At 40.6% G+C, this 21,340-nt stretch overlaps 2 protein-coding genes across 2 annotated transcripts; one reads left to right on the forward strand and one right to left on the reverse strand.

Annotated features, from left to right (window-relative positions):
* Positions 1-4,772: 4,772 nt before the first annotated feature.
* Positions 4,773-5,852, reverse strand: CCDC54 (coiled-coil domain containing 54). Its single transcript, XM_036242518.1, is given in 1 exon segment — positions 4,773-5,852. A coding segment is annotated over 1 exon segment (1,080 nt).
* Positions 5,853-20,298: 14,446 nt separating this feature from the next.
* LOC118617440 (transcription and mRNA export factor ENY2-like) lies at positions 20,299-20,656 on the forward strand. The gene has a single exon (XM_036243371.1). The coding sequence runs from the start codon at positions 20,330-20,332 to the stop codon at positions 20,618-20,620; it is 291 nt and encodes a 96-aa protein (XP_036099264.1). The 5' UTR covers positions 20,299-20,329; the 3' UTR covers positions 20,621-20,656.
* The last annotated feature ends 684 nt before the right edge of the window (positions 20,657-21,340 follow it).

Below are 21,340 nucleotides of genomic sequence, written 5' to 3' on the forward strand. Positions count from 1 at the left end.
TTTCTTCCTATTTCTTCTACTAATTACGGTAGTCCTTTTCACATTTCTTGCAGTGCTGGTTTGGTGCTAATGTATTCCCTTAGCCTTTTTTTTTTGACTGGGAAGCTCTTTATTTGACCTTCTATTTTGAATGACAGCCTTGCTGTGTAGAGTAGTCTTGGATTCAGATCCTTGTTTTTCATGACCTTGATTACTTCATGCCATTCCCTCCTGGCTTATAGTGTTTCTTCTGAGAAGTCAGCTGAGAGACTTATGGGGTTTCCTTTGTAGGTAACCTGTTGCTTATCTCTTGCTTCTTTTAGGATTCTCCCTTTGTCTTTAATTTTTGGCATTTTAATTACTATGTGTCTTGGTGTGGGCCTGTTTGGGTTCTTTTTACTTGGGGCTCTCTGTGCTTCTTGAACTAGAATGCCTTCTTCCTTCACCATATTAGGGAAGTTTTTTGTCATTATTTCTTTGAATATATTCTCTAACCCTTGCTCATTTTCTTCTTCTTCGGGGACTCCTATGATGCGAATATTATTACGTTTCCAGTTGTCCCACAGTTCTCTTAATCTGTCTTCCTGTTTTTTAATTGTTTTTTCCTTTTTGTTTTCTGATTGGTTGATTTTTTCTACCCTGTCTTCTAATTCACTGATCTGGTCCTCAGCTTCCTATACTCTGCTTTTAGACCTTTCAATGTGTTGTTCATTTCTGATATGTCATTTTTGATCTCTTCTTGGTGGTTTTAATTTCCAATTGGTTTATTTTTAGCATTTCTATGTCCTTACTCATGCTGTTGAGCTTCCTCAAGATCATGGCTCTGAATTCTAGCTCTATTAACTTGCCTAAATGCTCCACATTGATCTCATCTTTGATGGAGGTCTCTTGTTCTTTCATTTGGCTTCTGTTTCTGTGTTTCACCATTTTGGCTATCACAGTGGGCTTTGGAGCCTGTCAAGTTTTTCCTGTGGGTGTTGGTGTTCTGCTGTTTGTGGCTCCCTCTCCTGTGTTTAGATGAGCGAGGGAGGACCCATGCTAAACACTGCTGTGAAGTCTTACTTTCGTGGTTAAAGTTGCTAGCCCAGGAAAGGTACTGTTATACTCTAGCTTTTTGCCTGGGGGCTAGCAGTTGAGGTTACTTGAAGAGTTTTGGGTTGTCAGTTGATTGAAAAACTCCCTCAGGTGCTCAGCATAAGGGGATTTCCCAAGGGTGGGGCAGATACTGGTTGTTAATGAGCCTCAATTAGCATTTCAATGGCCCACAGGGTGTGGGTGGATCTCCGAGGGAGGGGCTGCTGCCTCTCTCCAGAGCCCTGGGAAGGAGCAAAATGGCCACCTTCCTGCATGGCAGCAACTGAGCAAAAGCTCTGAGTGCCCTCCAAATCCTCAGTGTCCCACCCAGTTCCAGTCCAGTCTGCCCTTCCTCTGCTGGAGCCCAAGGTGAGTGGCTGTTGCTATTTTAGCCTCTGTCCTGGCTCTGCGCTGTGGAGCCACCTGGGAGTGTAAACCGAGGGCGCCGCTCCCAGCTAAGGCCGCTGCTGCCTGTGGACTCCCAGCCCCTTTCTCGCGCCTTCGCAGTCCTACCAGGATTGAGTCAGTGTCCCTGCAAGCTGCTTTTGTGTTGCTTTTTCCTGTCATTTGTCTGTGTTATAGTTGTAATTCCAGTTTGGTTCTGGGGGATGGTCTGTGTAGCTTCCATTCACTCTGTCGCCATTTTGGAATCTCCCATGCATTTATTTTCTCAACCTCAATGAAAACTGGGGAGATCTCATCTAGGTGGTGATAATGAATAATTGACTCAAAAATAAAATCCTCTTTCCTCACTGGGACCTTGGGTAACTTGACAGGACAGTCATTTTTGGGGAAAGTTTGAGACTGAGAAAATCATTTGGTGTCCTACCACCTTCTCCTCCTCTGCCATTCTTATGCAGATAAAAGCCAGTTTCAAATGAACATGATGGGGATCACTGAAAAGAAATATGAGACTCATAAAAGGGTTGAAATAATAGCCTGCCAGTACTTATGTTTATAAAATACTTGGTGGCTTTGATTTCCCACATTTACTCCAGATCCCACCCTGTGCTTGTTTTTTCTTCTGCCTGGTACACTGCCCTCATCACCCTGTGCTCTCCTTACTGCCTTACTTACTACAAGGCTCATCACCCTCTTTTTCCCATGATACCAGCAGTACTTCTTATATTGCCCTTTGCTCCGGGCCACATCTATCACGCATTAGAGTGATGTGTTCACTCATTCTGTTTATCCCATCCAATGTCATATGTCTACAGTACAGGGAACGGCTTCTACTTTTTCTTTTATCCCCCATGACCCCTTGCTATTAGTGAACACTTAATAAGTATTTACTAAGTTACTAGAATGATTCCCTTTTTACAGATGACAAAACAAATCTAGTTGAGATGAACTAGTAGAGCTTGTAAGTCTAGGATTTAAGACTGTTCAGAACTAAGGTCTTCTGATTCCCAGCCCTATGCTCTTGGCCTCAGTTCATTGTCTCTGTCTGAGCAATGAGCAAGTACTGAGGGGGCGTGTAAAAGGAAGAAAAGTGAAAGCACACATAAATATGCAGAGGCTCAGATGACCCAGCAAATACCAGTTGAGTTACTTTTTACTCTCCCAGAATCCACTTGTGATATCATTTCCCTGTGTCATGGCCTATCTTCCCTAGTTACTCTCGGATGTGAGGGCCACACCCAGTGTGCTGGACTAGAACTCTGGCTGTTCTTTATGGATATTTCTGACAGTGAATAAATACATAGAGATTGCTGATGACTTTTTCAAAATGATACTTTACTGTGTTAACATGTTTTAAATGGGTTTATTTTAAACACATTTAATATATAAGCCTTGCTTTATGTAGGTATATAATAGTAGCGTTCATGTTGCACCCATCACATGGTGACATATTTAAAAATTATTTGTGTACACATCTGTAAATTTGTAAATGAAGATAAAATAAAATGCATTTGTAAATGAAGGAAGTTGTAGTATATGATTATCACCAGACTGGTACCAGGCAGTCTTTAAAAAATTTTTTTTTGTTTTCTTTATTGAGTTTTAGAAAGAGAGGAAGAGAGAGGGAGAGAAAGAAACATTGATGAGAGAGAACATCAATTGGCCACCTCCTGCATGCCCTCCACTGGGGATTTGGCCCACAACCTGGGCATATGCCTTGACTGGGAATCGAATTGGCAACCTCTTGGTGCATGGGTCCACGCTCAACCACTGAGCCACATCGGCCAGGCACCAGACAGTATTTTGTTTTTGTTTTTTCCATCCTCACCAAAGGACATTTTTGCATTTATCTTCAGATAGAGCGGAAGGGAGAAAGGGGAGAAGAGAGAGAGAGAAACATCAATCTGAGAGAGACACATCGACTGGCTGCCACCCACATGTCCCCAACCAGGGCCGGGAACAAACTGCAACCAAGGTACCTGCTCTTAGCGAGAACTGAACCTGGGACTCTCTGGTCCACGGTCCGATGCTCTAACCACTTAGGAAACTGGCCAGGGCGGCACCAGGCAGTATTGTAGTGTCTCGTCATACTTCTCCCTTAATTTCCTTTATAATAGCCTTAGCTTTCTTTCACTTGAAACTGTTTGTTCTTAGCTAATTGCCAAAGCTCTCTTTCAAATTGTTAACTGGGAATAAGTTAAAGTAGTACGTTTACCACGAATATTTGTAATTTAACAGCATATGATTCTCTATTGGTAGATTTCATTAACTGAGTTATGTGGTGAAAAAAACATGTTTTTTGCAGTTATTCTCCATGATATTTAGAAAAATTACATCATGATTGCAACCACCTATTATGTTTAAAAATTAAGCAGGCCTGGATATGGTCATACAAAAAAAAAAAGACCTTGTCATATAAGAATCTATGGTGAGCCCTTGCTGGTTTGGCTCAGGGGTTAGAATATCAGCCTTTGGACCAATGAGTCTCGGGTTTGATTCCGGTCAAGGGCACCTACCTCGGTTGCGGTTCTTCCCGGCCCTGGTCTGGGTGGTGTGGGAGGCAGCCAGTCAATGGGTCCCTCTCACATTGATGTTTCTCCCCCCTCACCTTTCTCCCTCTCTCCCACTCTATCTGAGAATAAATGGAAAATATATCTTTAGGTGAGGATTAAAAAAAAAAAAAAGAATCTATGGTGAAATTTAACTTGGATCACAATTTCTCCTTAGATTTATCCGCATTCCTCTGTAGCAAACCTACATGACATGGTATTTGGCTCTTTTCATGAAAATGTAAAAAATACCCATGCCATAGTCAGCCTTTCCCCTTTTCTAATTATTTGATGGCGATGAAGCTAACATTGAAAGAAAAGTCCCATTTTTGTATATGTGCTGCTGAAGCAAGCACAGGGAAATCCCATTTTTGGAATGAATATTTTTTTCTGGCTTAACTTGTTCTTTCAGTGCCCTTCAGTTCTGTGGCTTCTAATATTAACAGCCTTGACCTTGGGAATCTTTTCCACTCTATGCTATTTGTCAGGAGAGTCTGCCTCTGGTATCACAAATCTTTTCTACAAAGGCCACTAAGACAAGAGTGGATGGAAAACTGACTTGGGGCTACCAAATGTGTTTCTCATTCATTCGATCCCTTTATGTTTGCTTCCAATTATTAATGAAATGGGCACTGGATGAGTCCTCATGAATTTTGCCTATGAGAAAACAAGAACACTGATAGAAAATGCACCACAGTTGTCCAATGAGATGACATGCCTTAACTGACTGTTGATGTATAGAAACTTCGTGGGCCCACAGTGCGCAAACTACCAAGGAGTTCGTAGCAACCACAAAGCTGTGTGACTGCTTGGAGCCACGAGGTTACATTTATTTTGTGCCAAGCGAGGCAGAATGTAACTCTTTAGTCGAGTTACTTCCTCCTTTGAAAAACCAAAAAGACAGTGAATGTAGTTGAAAACAGAGAGACAGATTGTGGCCAAGTTCACAATAGGCCCAGTGAATGGACATTATCTCTGGGTCATGAGTTGTGGTTCTTCAGGAGGGATGGTTGGCCTAGATAGAAGCCACTGAATGAATTCTTCTAACTTGGTCACACTGAGAAAAAATCACCACTTTCCTCCATGGACGAAAGTTAGCTTGATCCATGTACTAAAGTCTGGGTAAATATAGATATTTGACTTTGCCTTTTTAAAGCTTCTTAATGCATTTTGATGGTTACTTTGCTTCAGAATTTTAATTTTGGGAGAAATTGTTTTTTCCTCAATATGATTGGTGGGATCAAAATAACTGGGCGCTTTCTCTGATTCAGCTGAAGAGATTTCAGAGTCTGCAGAGGCCAATGTTTTCTTCAAAGTTTGTAGTTGTATGAGTTTGTGAAGCAGTTCCATCACCTCTTTACCCCTTTCTCCTTCCAGAACTTCTGAACAATGTATGCTGGAGCAAGAATTTTGGTTTTCCAGTTCTTTTATCTTCTTCTTTAAAGCATCAATGTCTTCTTTCATAGAGAAGATGTCTGTAGTCATTGTGCATTGTTTATCTTCATTAACATCCATTCTGGCTGCTAGTACCTCCATCTGCTTCTGATACAAGTTACTTTTTCTCTGGATTTTTGATACTGCACTGACAATTTCAGTCATTTTCCTGAGGAGGTCAGTTTGAGCAGTTTTAATATCTTGGAGCATTCCTATAACATTCGTTTCTTCATCAGTACTAATGTCACTTTGATCACAACCATAGGAAGTTATAATTGGATTTCTAGTTGAATCTGGGAGCTGGTTCTTACAATGATGGTAAACATTATTAAGGGATTGTCTCATCTTGAAGATATTTGAAGTCCACATCTTCCCAGCAGCAGCTTTTACCCTTTTGGTTTGAAGTTTGTACATCTTTTACAATGAGGCAAGACGTTGGGAGACCTGACGAAAATCAAAGAAAGAAACAATGTTATAATTAAATAGTCTTTCTCTTACTATTTGATGGATATCTTTGCTGATAACATTCTAGAATGCCCTATGGAGAACATCAAGGGCAATAGTAGGCACTCTAGTTGGTAGCTTCTTCCAGGGCAGTGTAATTGGAGAGCTCTTGTGAATAATGGTCAGCTACATGGAGTCCTTCATATGGTGATTATTGACCTGATGCTGACGTCACAATGGCTTCTGGCTTCAGATACATTTAAGCTTAGGCCAGTAATTCTCAAAAATTTTGGTCACAGAACTGTTTTTCCTTCATAGAAATTGAGGACCAGAGAACTTTCGTTTATATGGGTTATATCAATTAATATTCCATATTAGAAATTAAAGCTAAGGAAGTCTTAGCATATTAATTTATTAAAGTAAAAAATATTAAAACCATTTCATGTTAACATAAAATAATTATATTTTCCAAAAGAAGAAAATAATAAGAGTGACATTGTTTACATATTTGCAGATGATTTAAATACCTGGATTAGTAGAAGACACCTGGATTCTTCTTGTGGACTATAGGTATTGTGAAATGTTATTCTGGCTGAAGTATATGAAGAAAACAGTCTTTGAGTACTGGGAAGAGGCCAAGCTCATAGTAGCAAGTACAATTTTTCAAAATTCTAATTTTAGCTTGAAATTAAACTTTTAGGTTGCTTTCATTAAAGTGACAGGGTGCCTACATCCATTGTTTTTTTTTTTTCAAAAATGCTTGCCAAATACCCAAATATGAATATCATATTTTGCTGCCAGTTTTTCTTTCATGTAAAAATGATGTTCCATGGTCCTGGCCAGGTAGCTTAGTTGGTTAGACTGTTGTCCCGATTCATCAAGGCTCGATCTCCAGATAGGGCACATATAAGATCAAGCAATGACCCTGGCCGGTTTGGCTCAGCGGTTGGAGCATCGGCCTGCGGTCCTGAGAGACCTGGGTTCGGTTCCCGCTAAGGGCACGTACCTTGGTTGCAGTTTGTCCCCGGCCCTGGTCGGTTGTGTGGGTGGCAGCCACTCGATGTGTTCCTTTCGCATCGATGTTTCTCTCTCTCTCTCTCTGTTCCTCTCTCTCCCTCCCACTCTACCTGAACAAAAAATGGAAAAATGTCCTCCGGTGAGGATAAAAAAAATAAATAAATAAGATCAAGCAATGAATGCATAAATAAGTGGTACAACAAATTGATGTTTTTTTTCTCTCTATTTTTCTCTTTCTCCTTTCCTCTCTCTCTAAACATTGATTTAAGAAGAAAAAAAAGATGTCCCATGAAAAGAGCAGCCAGTTGAGTTTGTAACTCAGACGAGCACTTTTCCTGGAGACGACCACGATACTCTGGTAGCAGCCGAAGTGCTGTAAGTGTACTTCCCACTACATCACACATAATACTAAGAAATATACTGAAGGGTTGAGATTTAATAAAATTAACATTTTTCCTGCTTCATCAAGGACATTCTAGAGCTAAACTGGCTTCTCCTTGCATTCATTTTCCCCCTCTCTGTTGGTACAGTTTAGTGCCATTGCCTTGGTTTGTGCTGCTTTACCCCACCCTTGCTTTTGCAATGCAATTGGCAAAATGCAAATGCCAAGATGGTGAAACAGTCAGATCATGCCCAAATGTCATTTTGAAATATTTTGCTCATCACCTTGAGAACTACTGCCTTAAACGTTTAAAATAATATTATACATTTATCATGTTTCTTCTTATAGTGTTTTAAAAATAACAGTATTTGAAACTCATTCCCTTGGAAATAGTATTCATTTTGTTCATTTTATATATAGAGGTAAAAGTTCACATTTTTCTTCCTTTGGGTACATAAGACTGAATATTTTGGAATTAAAATCACATGAGAACACTGTCTCTCAAGGTGTAGTTTCACTTTATGAAAAAGGATATTTCTTGTAGGATCAGTGCCAATCCCAACCCTCTACTAAGTCATTCTTTCTCCTATTTATGCTTAATTGCAGGGCCAGCTTTTTTTTTTTTTTGCATTTATCTTCAGATAGAGCAGGAGGGAGAAAGGGAAGAAGAGAGAGAGAGAGAGAAACATCGACGTGAAAGAGACACATTGAGTGGTTGACACACATACGACCCCAACCAGGGCTGGGGACAAACTGCAATCGAGGTACGTGCCCTTAGTGGGAACTGAACCTGGGACTCTCTGGTCCACAGGCCGACTCTCTAACCGTTGAGCCAAATCAGCCAGGGCGCAGGACCTTCTTTGAACTAGGTTTTGGTACAAACTCTGAATTTAAGCCAAAGTAATTTAAGAATTTTGTCTTCTTGCCCTAGCCAGTTTTGTTCAGCGGTTAGAGCATTGGTCTGCGGTCCAGAGAGACCCAGGTTCGGTTCCCGCTAAGGGCATGTACTTCGGTTGCAGTTTGTCCCCGGCCCTGGTTGGGTCGTGTGGGTGGCAGCCACTCGATGTGTCCCTTTCACATCGATGTTTCTCTCTCTCTCTCTCCCCCCCTCCCACTCTCTCTGAACAAAATATGGAAAAATGTCCTCCGGTGAGGATGAAAATAAAAAGAATTTTGGCTACTTAATGATATCTGGGATTTTGTTTTACTGTCCTATCTATGAATCCTGTTTAGAAACGTTACCAAAAGTTCTGGAAATCTTTTCTCACTTTGGAAACCTTTTCAAACTCATGCTGAGGAAAGACGTTCTCCAGGAGGCAGATGAGTGGAGGAAGAGCACGCGGGGCCAGCAAGGGGAGTGCGGGGTGGCCTGGCCATTCTCTCCACCGCTGCAGACAGTGCTCAGGGGCTGCGACGTTCTCAAGGGCCAACGGGAATGTTTGAGGGCAGAAAGAAAAAAAATGAGCTCGGAATACTAAAAGAAAGCTGTAAGATTGAAACAATAAATGTTTAATTAAATATCTCCAAAGTGTACCATTATATCATCTTCATTAATTGTTAAATTTAGTATTAAAATTTCATTACATTTGGAGGCAATTTGTAGATTAGGTACTCCCACTTTCCAAGAATTTTCAATTAAATTAGAGGGATTGCTTGTAGCAAATACTCCCTGTGGGTGATATCAGTTAAGACTTACTGGGTACATACCAGACACTGTTCTAAATATTAGCTTATTTAACTGACGTTCAGAGAAATCAAGTAATTATTCTTTCTGCTAAGAAAAATGAGCAGAATCAAATTTCAAATCCTTACGTTCTGGCTCCAGAGTCCTTGTATTTTAGCTCTACTGCCACACAATCATGATAAAAATACCTGTTTGTCAACTCAGAAAGAGACTGGCATTTCATTTTTTTTTTTTTTTTTTTTCGGAAAAATCACACTATATAGTTATATAAGGCATTTTGATTAAAATTGTATTTGTTTAAACAATATGAAAAAACTAAAGGTTTGGTTGGTTATTTTATTTATCACAGCTATTGAAGCTATTCTTGCCTTATTGTAATAGTAGTATAACAACTGTATAATAAAGAACAATAGACTTCAAAATTTTCAGCTAAAGTTATTCATGTCTACTGATTATTATTTTTTAACAAATTAATCTAGTAGGTTTGATACAAACATAAACCTGTCTGAGTTTCTAATTACTTATTTATGAATGTTAAGGAAAGGAGCGTCAGACTGGGGCTTGTTAAACAGTGGAAACCTATCATGGGAGGATGTAATCCTATTGATTTGGGTGAAGTTGTTAGAGCAGTCAAAAAGTGAGTGATGGTTTGACTTTGGGTGGTGGGTACACAGTACAGATTTTGTATCATAGAAATGTACACTTGAAACCTATATGATCCTATTAATCAATGTCTCGCCAATAAATTTAATTTTAAAAAAGTGAATGAAAAACGAGAAATGAGCTGACTCCTACCTTTTGGGTTTCTGCCAGATATATGGAGAAATTTAGAAATAAAATAACATCGAAGACTGGAACCTAATGGTGAGTTCTTACAGAGGAAAAATGTTCTCCAGGAGACATGCTTTTACAGGAATGGTATTTGGAGCCAGAAAGTTCAGAGTTCACGGAGGTCCTGTTTACTAATCCTGTGCTCTTAGTTGAGTCACTAACCTTTCACAAGCCTATACAATTGGACAATAATAGCACCTGTTTCATAGAGTGGTTGAGGATTAAAGTGTTCAGTATTTATAAACCCCTTTCCTCCTTTTCTCTGATTACTTTCTTCTCCTCACTCTTCTTTCAAGTGAAAGTAGGACATGGTTAAGAGCTTTAAGCTCTAGTTTCTCTCTCTCTCTCTCAGTCTATTACTCTGCCTTTCATTTTCTCTCAGTAAAGAGGCCACTCCACCATCTATATGACCATGGCATAAAGCAAGCAGTGCTCACCGTCCCATATACCTACCTGCAGATAAAGCATTTGGATTGGAAGAATTCAAGAATGTAGCAAACAGGGTTGGACAAACCGATATTGAGTGTCCTAGTACAGTTAGTACAACCAGCAATGGCATGGAATAACCATTGGAGAGATGGCTGCAATAACCGATAGTATTATCAATACTTGAAATGCTAGTGCTTTTGAGTAAGTTAACTATAAATTAATTACGGTAGAGTCAAGCTTATTATTTAAAACCTACGCTTTTTACCCTTTATGGATGAAATTTACATCCTTTTTAATATGTTTTTTCTCTTGAGTTGGAGAGAATGGGTAGAGTTACAGCTCCCCTGCCAGCAATTGGACATTATTTGTAACCTTTATGTTACATCTATATTCTCCACGTTTCTCATGTACCCTTAGTGGTTGTGAACATGAAATAATTTTGAAGGTCTTTTATATTTCCCACAAAACTTAGGGTCCAGGTTTATAAGAACCTGAGCCTTCCCACCTGAACATCACCTGTCATGTGCAGAGTGAGATAAACTATTGAGGGAACAGGTACCAAGAAGGTCTTTCAAATTTGATCAGGGGGTAGCTGACCCACGGGGGTAAGAATGTGTTCATCAGAGAGGCTAAATCTGGCCTTACACAAGCCCAGTAGTTATGAAGGACCCCAAAGTGGAGCCCTCTCTTCTGCTTTTCTTTCTTTCTAGCCCCGAGGGATAGAAAAGAACGAGATTCATATCAGAGCTGTTGCACTGGGTCAGGGGACAGAGAGTAAAGCAAAGATGTAGTGTTTATAAGGCAGGAAGAGTCAGGCAGTGATACCATGTTTGCTGAAGGAGATGATGGAGCCCAGTGGCATCGATAAGGCAACCTCGCTAGAGAGACACTTGGGGTGAGAGGGCCAAATTTCACTCTCTGGTGGCAATAAGTGCTCATGACATTTTAATATCATATGAATCCCTGGCCAATCCTGATGGAATGATCATTTTCTTTCCTCTACCATTTACTTGACCACAATAACTAAAATTGTGTGGTCTCTTTCTGCAATGGCCTCTATGTGTTCATCAACCAGGCACATTTCTACTCGTCCTCTAGGAGACATCCAGGCAATACTTTGCTTGTCCTGTCTGTTCTCCATGATCCTCCATGTGGACTTCCTAGAGCTTCCAAGAGGTCTGTGTCCCTACCTAGCAGTGACTGACATGCCACAGTGACAGTATTGTTGTATGTAATTGTTATTGTGCTGATCTCCCCTTTAGGTTGTGAGCTCCTTGAGGGGAGAGACTTGCTTTCAAATCTGTATCTCCATTGTCTAACATACAGTTGGTGCTCACTATATCTTTATTCAATAAATGAATGAATGAATGCACTTGTGGATGATTATTAAGATATACATTGGGTCTCTCCTGATCTTATTTCTATGGGTGAATAGGGAACACACTGCTTTCTTCATAAACAGAATCTATGATAACTTTTCTCAGTTCCTGAGGGAAGGTTTAGCATTTTGGGATAGGGATTTAATAATTGCTTCCCCAAAGGCCTGGAGTATTAAATGGCAAGAGAAGTAAATTGAGATTAGGTAGATGGGGGTAATTTACGAACCTGCAAACATCTAAGGCATGATGAGAGGGAGAGAGCTCAGTAATGATGGTAACAGGGCTGGTGTTAATGGCACTGATCATAGACATGACTAAGGTACCCAGCACACTTCTCCTGTGCTGCATATTGAGCCTTTAAGACCTCTAGGGAACAACAGGCAATCAGTGTAGTCTCCAAGTCCCTGCGGGAATGCCTGCGAATGCATTTTTCATCATCTTGGGTACTCAAGCACTTATCTCTCTATTCATGTCATTTTATACTCTGAACTCCAAATTTACAAAGAACTCTCTAGCATATTTAGACATAGCCTTCACCATTTAGTTCCAGAACCGTGGGGGCACATTAGTATTTTATGTAATCTCTCCTCCTGTCATCTTCCTCCAGTTCTTTCTGTTACGCTTGGCCCTTGCTGGTAATATATTATATAAAGTTGCTCGGCTTCAGTAATTCTCAACTTCACCTCTTGGTTTCCCTTCTTCAATATGACTGTTAAACCTCTGTTCCCTGTAGATTATGATTGACACCCTTTTTACAGTGCTTTATAAGTCCTGATGTGCACAGTTGATGTGGCCATAAAAATAAATGGCCGGAAAAAGAAAGAAAGCGAAAGAGAAGTGTTTTTGCTTAACCATTCACCTCCTTCCTTTGCGGGAACTGGTGAATAAATTCAGTGAGTTATTCTGTTTAAACACCTCTGTTTCACTGAATTTATATCACTTAGCAGATCTTTTTAGAAATAATTATGTCATTGGTGCAGCCTTGGATTAACTTGCTGTCTCATTCCTGAATGCACTGAACTTCATTTATGGAATGCCGAAAATAAAAGATATGGAACACATAGTGGTCATGTAGAAGATGGGGATTCAAAATTTAAACAAATCCAAAAATAATAAAGTGTAAAAATTCAAGAATGTCAGTTTTCCCTTTTTTAATGATAAATACTGTGTAGGTTGCTGTGTTGTCTTATTTTGGGTTTGTTTGTATGTTACCGTATCCTTAATTTCAAGAAAAACTGTTTTAGTGTTTGGGTTTTCAGTTGTAATGATGCTTTATAGGACTTTGGACTACAGAATCCAGGGACCGATATCTTCTTTCTTAGTTAAAGTTTAAAGATTATAATGTGAAGGATTGCATGCGTTTTCTTAGCGGTGCTCACCGTGGAAGACGTCTGTTATCATGGCGTTTTATGTGAAGTAAGTGTGTATTTGTCCGAGGTCTCTGTCTTTACTTTTGTTATTAGTCTGCTTTCCATCCTGGGCGTACTACTTCCCACTTTATTTCATCTGTTCAGTGAGAACAGCAATAATGCCACGTGCTGATATCGAAGGAGTGTCGTAGTGTTAACAAACATCTAATTTTTAAATTTATGTAACCTATAAACTATTATTATTATACATTGTTTCTACAGTGTTTTTCCTTTAGGACTTTGATTTTAGGATTATTTTCTCTCTCTCTTTAAGACAACATGGATCCTTTCTCCTGTATGGTTTGAATTACAAAGATTTTATTTAACTTTCCAAATATATTCTTCTTCTTTTTTTTTATCCTCACCCAAGGACATTTTTCCATTTTTTTGTTCAGATAGAGCAGGAGGGAGAGAGAGGAAGAGAGAGAGAGAGAGAAACATGGATGTGAAAGGGACACATCGTGTGGCTGCCACCTACATGACCAGCCAGGGCCGGGGACAAACTGCAACCGAGGTACGGGAACCGAACCCAGGTCTCTCTGGACCGCAGTCCGACACTCCAACCGCTGAGTCAAACCGGCCAGGGCTATTCTTCTTCTTTATACCCTCTGGTACTCACAGAATAGAAAATTCCCAAAAGGCAATCTAAAAACCGAAGATTTGTCCCCCTCCCCCCTTTCTTCTTTTCTACCTGGGCTTTACAATAGTGATCTAAGGGTAAAAGTATTTCTTCACTGTTTTAAATATTGATTGAAAACTTTCCCTGCAGCTGTTTCTGGTGTGCCAAATACCAACTAGAGTATTACAGGTACTTAAGAATGTTTAACTATGAGATTGAGAATAAGGTTTTTAAAAATTTTCTCTTTCTGGAAATTTGAGGTCTTTTTCTGATGGACTTAATGTAATGTAAGTATCAAATGACAGAAATGAAGAATGACAAGGCACTTCTGTTAGACATGTATTCCAATAATTTTCAGCTTCAGGTTTTGGCACTAATGGTTATGATTCTCACTGTAAGTTGTGAGAATTAATTACCACTCATTCTATTTAGGTGCCCAAGTTTCTCCTCCATGATGTCAAATGAGGGCAGGCTGGCTTAAGTCCTTGGATAATTTACATACTAAAATAGGTAAAAAGCTTTACCATAACCTCCATTGAACTTCACATTTAAATTTTTTAATGGCCCTTAAAAACAAAAGAAAGAACATTCCTGGAAATCCTATTCTTTGTTGCTAGAAATTAGAGCTAAAAAATGGATGCCAGGCTCATTACAATAATTAAAAAGTGGCATAATTGCTTAAAACCTAGTAAAACAGAATATCTTAACTTTCTGGCTCCAATATTCCTTCGAGAATCCAAAGAAAGCTCTGCATTCATCCTGAAGAAACAGCACATAGTTCTGCATAGAATTTTAGGTGACAACAGACCTGACCTCCAGTCCCCTGCCCCGAAGTCATTTATGGACTCTATAAATTATACCCCAGGTTAAAATTCCTGACAGAAAAAAAAGGGAGGTTCAGGCTTCAGTATCTGTTTGTGGGTATTTTGTTACTAAGGGACCTGGAGTCTTTAGGTGGCTTTGTTTGGGAACTTAGAACACGTGAACAGTTGAGAGTTGAGGCAGTTGATGATTTCAGGATCACCGGATGGAGAGGCTGCAGAATGCAGAGGTTTGGAGTTGGTTGCAATGGAAACCTTTATGAATGAGTGAGAGTGGGTAGATGGAAGTCAGGAGGGTCTCCTAGGCCGTTTGCACCATGAAATCAAGGTCCCTATTTGGTTTGTTCTTCACTATCTCTAGCATGTTGCCTGCTGTATACCACTAGGCTTTCAGTAAATACTAATGTAGTGTCTTGTGCCTCATTTCTAGTGAAACTTGAACCAAGAGAAATGGCATCAACCCAGGGCTGGAGTTCCACCTGGGCCTCTGACGCAAAGTGAATGAAATAAACATTGGTGGCCCTTCTAGCTCTCTGGTGATCAGTTGGGGGCATGGCAAACATTTTACAAGAGTTACTGGGAGGTCAAAGCTGCCAAATTAAGTGTCTTAACTTTATCGCTAAGGAACTAAGAAACAGCAAAAATGATACCCCTAATATTTTATCATGAAATTCTGATAGCCCTGAGGACTAGAACTTGCAGAGGTGGTTGCAAACCTGAGACTGAACTGCTGGCCTCAACCCCACAGCAGTGGAGAGAGAGGCAGCCATGTCTACTGAAGCTTCTCCAGCTTGGAGCTTTTGTTGCAGGTGTCCCAGGGGGCTGGGGACTGAGAATCTGCAACCCACTGTGCAGGAAAGAATTCACACAAGCCAGCATGGAGTTTAAAGTGAAAGTGAGTTTGTTAGTGAAGCAGTAAAACAGAGACTGGGCTACTGCACAGACAGAGCAGCCCCACGTAAGTGGAAATTTCTTTCTTTATCGAGGCTCATTTAATCAGGGGGTAGGGTATTCAATAATAGGGAGAAATATTTACGATCTTCCCCAGAAAGAAATGGAGATTTCTCAGAGGAGCTGTATGGGCCTTTTTGTGACATTATATGGGCTTTTTGTTTTCAATCGTGGAACAGTTATTTAGCATGTTAACATATTACAATTCGTGTGTGAGGCTGGGTGAAATTAGTCACCATGTTGTATTGAGATGGCCTCTGCTGGTTTTAAGCCATAAATCTGGTGCTGGTGGTGGGAGGGGTCTTACTTCTTGGCAGTTCCTGTAGTTTTGACTGATTGTGGCTGTTCTGCCACATACCCTAATTGACTTTTACCCGAACCCTGTGTCTAATTTCCCAGATGGTGAATGAAAGAAGGAAAGGCTTTGTAGGACAACAAAGTCATTTTTAATTTTGACTTTTCCCTCTCCTCTTTCATTATCATTATCATTTTAAAAGATGTTAACATCAAACGCTGACCCCGTTTCATACTCACCCCCACCCCTTTCCTGCCTCCTTCCTTCTCCTCCGGCCTGAACACAAGTGGGCTCTCCACCTGCTGAGTCATTGCTGCAGGGCAGTGAGTCACCTGGCGACTTTCCTTTCTTCTGAGATGTAAATTAACCATGGGCTATTTAATCCTGACTCACGGTGGGCATTGGCTTTTTCCTGTCTTTATAGTTTCAGATTTTTACATATATTTGTCTATTTTACACATGTAACATGTAACTATGATGGTTCCCCTTTTTAAAACCTCGACACAGCAGGACTTTGCCATTTCACTTATTCCCAACTGACTGTTAGGAATAAAATGATCAGGTTCTGAAGTGCCTGACGCCCAACATGTCCACAGTGAAGAGAACGGACTATATTACAGTCCAGGATCATAGAGTGTATCTCTGTGTGTTGTAGATGGAGGTCATCCCTCCCTTCTCAGACTCCCAGGTGTCAGAACAAGGAACACAATTTAGCATGTCACTCCTGCCCTCTCTCCACCTCCCCAGGGGAGAAGAGTGTCTTTGCTTAATGCTGAGTTTGGGGATAAGGAACTGGGCAGGCATAACTTCTCTCCTTCCTCCTTTCCTTTGTCTTTAGGATTTGCCTGCCTGCGGAGGGAGCTCTTCATTCATCCTCTGTGCCACCAGCTGAACAAGGGAAGATGGCTCTCCCTCCCTTCTCCCCTCCTCACTACGCAGGGCTGAAGTGTGGAGTATCAATTCCATCCTGAGGTTGGGTATTAGGAGGACAGTGGCTGCTAGACATCTATGTCACATCCATCATAAGGGTGATTTTTTTTTAAATCTCTGAGTTGCCATACTCATCTGCCTATTTCAACAGTAGAAATTGGGAAAGGAAAAACCCTGCAATTTATTCACCTTCTCATACACACTACACAAATAGGCTCATTTTTAGTCATGAAAAATTTGGATGACATCGCTCAGCTGCTGTTTGGAAAAGCCCGGCGTAAAGTCTATTTAGAGTGGACTGCATTTGGTGAGAAGCCCATGAATTTAAAATTTTGATTTCAGGCGCAGGGTTTATCATTTAGATATTGCAACGGGCCAGGAAGCCAGGGCAAGTGGAACAGGGAAACTGAGGCAGGCTGCTGAACAAACTGGCAGAGCAATTTACAGCAGATACAGAAGTCACGTCCCTAGAAATAACATCTAGCCTCAGTTGTATTTCAACTCCAGGTCCAGAAAAGCAGTAAAACCAGGGGGGCGACACCAGGACCAGCTGCAATCACTAAGGACCCGCCTAGGCTCATTTTCTGGGCCCTTTCTTGTTTCACGGTTCCGGCTTCAATAAGCATCCTCTGAAATTCACCTGGACTTGTGCCGTGAAGTTTTTTTCTGCATGAAGTCAAGAGCCACACGCTACAGCTACCGACTGGCCCTAGGCAGACCCGCTCAGGACCAGGTCCCCTTTCTGGTAACAGTATGACTGGAGATCCCCCCACCCCCGCTCCTTTTTATCACAAACCTGAGAAAAACCAATCCATCTGATTTTTAAAGAGGACATCATGAGCAGTAACCTGAAATTGCCAGGGAGAGGTGCTTCAATCAGTTTCTTAAAATTGTCTATATCCCTGCTGTCTTATCTTTGTGATAGGGATGATAGTACTTCACGAAGTGGTCAAGAGGATTAAATTAAATGAGAAAATAGATATGAGAAACAGTTCAGTACCTGGCCCATCATAGGCATTTGATAAATGTTCACTAAACATCTATGGTGTAGGTGTTGTCATAAAAAGAATTTCTTTATAAATCAATGAACTCAGTAACACAGCATTTTGCTGTCCAGATGGAGCAATTTAAAAAGAGAAGAAAAGAAGCCCTGGCCGGTTTGGCTCAGCAGTTAGAGCGTCGGCCCGTGGACCAGAGAGTCCCGGCTTCAGTTCCCGCTAAGGGCATGTACCTTCGTTGCAGTTCGTCCCCGACCCTGGTTGGGTTCATGTGGGTGGCAGCCACTCGATGTGTCTTTCTCACATCGATGTTTCTCTCTCTCTGTTCCTCCCTCTCTCCTTCCCGCTCTATCTGAAGATAAATGCAAAAGTGTCCTTGGGTGAGGATTAAAAATCAATCAATCAATAAATCAATAAATAAAAGAGAAGAAAAGAAATTAGTCTGTGACTGGTGTGTCAACCTAAGAAACATCCAGACCTGTGGAGAATTTTATGAGTTTATTTGAACCAAACTGATGACAATTGCCAGGAAGCAAGATCTCAAATGCTCTGGGGAATAAGTTTTGCAGTTTCTTTTACACACTTGAAATTAAAGAGGGAAAAGTCAGGAAGATTACATGGAAGTGAGAGAAAGCAAGGCTGGGACTGGATTGCAGGATAGTTAACAAGGTTATGTGCTCCCTGGAGGATGGTTGCTGTTTGTTTCAGAGGTGGGTCAATCTAGATACACAGAAACAGTGGACAGGGCTTGCTTAAGGCAAAGAGAAACCTTTTACTAAAGAAGTTATATGACTAGGACGTGACTACCCACCATGACCTGCCCAGTTAGGAATTTATGGTCAGGTTACCCTGGGAGGTTACTTTCTGTAGAACCACTTTTTTGGTCCACACTGGTGATCTCATCTTTTTCTCTTGTATTTATTGTCTAAATTTCCTTTTATTTTTAGTTCAACCAGGGTCATCTTGATCCTGTATTATCTAGTTTTCTATGTTTCTATGTGATGGAATTTTCTTTTTTCTAAGATTTTTAAAATTGATGTTTAGACAGAGAGGAAGGAAGAGGAAGAGAGAGAAACATCAATGTGAGAGCTAAACATTGGTCACCTGCCTCCTGTACATCCCCAGCTGGGAATCAACCTAGCAACCTTCCGGTGCACTGGATGATGCCCAACCAACTGAGCCTCACTGGCCGGGGCTGGAATTTTCTTTAAAACTGTCAGTATTGCTTTTTCAAAAAAGAGAAAAGGCCAGAAATCTGCTGGAAGCTGGGTCTCTTGCTGGCATCCTGACTGACCTCAGGACAGAGGGGACAGGGTGGGAAGGCTGGAAGGTGGCTCATGCTGCCAGACTAGTCTAAACTGAGTTTGAGGTGCAAGAGGAGACAGACAGACAGAAATGTTTCAAGACAACCTTAAACTTTTCTTTTCTATATGTCACGAAGCTAAAACAAGCTTCACCAAACTTCTTTTGTTTCTTTGATATTCCTGTGGAACAGCACATTTTCTGTTTGTAAGGACTGTGAGCCATGTAATTTTGGGGTGGAAAGTAGGAGTTGGAGTTGGTTCCTGAACTCTTCATCACCCCTGCTGCGCACAAGGTGCCACTGTCGTTGGCTCAGCCTGGGGAAGTGCTCTGGAAGAAGGCTGCGGCACCAGGTCAGTCCATGAGCTCACCACCCGAGCAGTCCCATCGCCCTCTCAGAACTGGTAGATCCCAGTAATTTTCTGCCAGAGTTATGATTTAAGAAGGAAAAAAAAAAGTAGGAGGAAGGATTTTTTTCTCATTTTTAAAGATCTGAGCCTACTGGATTTGTTTGCATCTATGTTATTTATGGCAATGAAGAGCCCATCTCATCTCTGCGGAGGAGGGAGTCATCTCTCTGAGTGGCCTTAGGAGGGCTTGTCCAACGCAAGCCTGGCAGCCTGGAGTCTGGCGTGCAAGGTGGTGGAGAGAACTCCTCGGCAGGGGCTCCTCAGTGGAAGGCTCTGGTTCTGCTCTGTGTTTAGTCATCCTAAGGAAATGTACCTCACTTTCTGAGCTTCACGGCGATTTTCAGGAAAACAAAGGGACTAGACTCAATGATATCTTCATTCTGCTTCAGTTCCAATATTAGAAAAGGTATACCTTGTAAGTCAGAAGGGAGATTTAATTAACCGTCAGATTTCTGAATTTAAAAATGTTCCTGTTGTATTAAGTGTTAAATATTCAATTATGTACCATGCTCATAATTTAAACCCACTTATGTATACTTATTAAGCTTGAAGCTTTTGATTGCATCTATTTTTTGATTATTCACAAGTTAAATATTTACCTGTTTAATTGAGAATAATCACACATCCTGTAGAAGCTCAGATATAGTATATAGTTAAATGGCCAAGCAGCTTACAGCCATCTAGTAAATAGTAAAGTCCTATCTTCCCTAACCAAGGACACTTCAGAGGAAATGGTTTACACTTCTCCCCAACCAGAGGGTAAAGAGCTTAAATCACCCTACTCAGGGAGACAGATAGCAGAAATCCAATTAGTGCCCATTTGTGCCAACCACACCCAAGGATGGATGAATTTAAGGGAATAAATCTCATTTTAGTGCATCGGCATAAAGCTAATGAATATTCAGTTGAGATCTTCTCCTAAACTCCCAGCCTTTCAAACCCTCAAGAAGGGGGTCTAAGTCTGGGCAGCCGAAGAGTGTGGTTAGCAAGATGAACAAAGATGCGCAGATGAGAGCAGCGATTAACCAAAAGTTGATAGAAACTGGAGAAAGAGAACGCCTCAAAGAGTTGCTGAGAGCTAAATTAATCGAATGTGGCTGGAAGGATCAATTGAAGGCACACTGTAAAGAGGTAATTAAAGAAAAAGGACTAGAACACGTTACTGTTGATGACTTGGTGGCTGAAATCACACCAAAAGGCAGAGCCCTGGTACCTGACAGTGTAAAGAAGGAGCTTCTACAAAGAATAAGAACATTCCTTGCTCAGCATGCCAGCCTTTAAGATTGAATTAGATTGTGTTATTTTGTGGTCTTATTTCTGAAAGTAAAACTTGCCATAAATTAGGAATCGCTTTCCCAAAATAAAATCCGTTTTTGTATGATGGTATTCAATTTTCGGTAATGATGTATACATTGTATTGATTTTTTTCCCTAAATGTGTTATTTTAATAAATATCTCATGAATGATTTTGCAGTTTCCTTGGATCTTGGAATAAATGGAACTTTTCAACAATCCACCAGATTTGTTGAGAGAAAAAGTCATCAAGTAATGTAGTTTATTAAGTATGTGCATATTTCTGTGCTAACAACTGAGGAGAAGTAAGCAGCCTCTTCTGATTGTCTAGATATGGTGTATTTCTCTTTTGAATCCCTATAATATTTTATAATACATGCCCCATCTTGTACTACAGTTGTCTTATTTCTTATTTGTTATAAACTCTGAGAGTTAGGACTGGGTCTTACTCATCTTTATGTGCCTTCCTTATTCCTCAAAGAATTTACCATCCTATTTGAAGAGAGAACATTTGCAAACTGGCTCCATACCAAGCTCCTCTCACATATCTACTCATCTGAACTTTGAAAGCAGAAACTCTAAATTACATCCCCACATACTAAGGTCAAGAAAGAACTTAATGGGAAATAATCTCCACCCATAGCTTTACTCTGACATCAAGATTGCCAAATCCAATGGACTCTTGTCTGTGCTTACGTGACCTCTGCT

The sequence above is a fragment of the Molossus molossus genome, unplaced genomic scaffold (genome assembly GCF_014108415.1).
Source record: "Molossus molossus isolate mMolMol1 unplaced genomic scaffold, mMolMol1.p scaffold_m16_p_5, whole genome shotgun sequence".
Lineage (NCBI taxonomy): Eukaryota > Metazoa > Chordata > Mammalia > Chiroptera > Molossidae > Molossus > Molossus molossus.

What these genes read in the sequence shown, in the direction of transcription:
- LOC118617440 (XM_036243371.1), top strand. Translation starts at nt 20,330, where the DNA reads ATGAACAAAGATGCGCAGATGAGAGCAGCGATTAACCAAAAGTTGATA.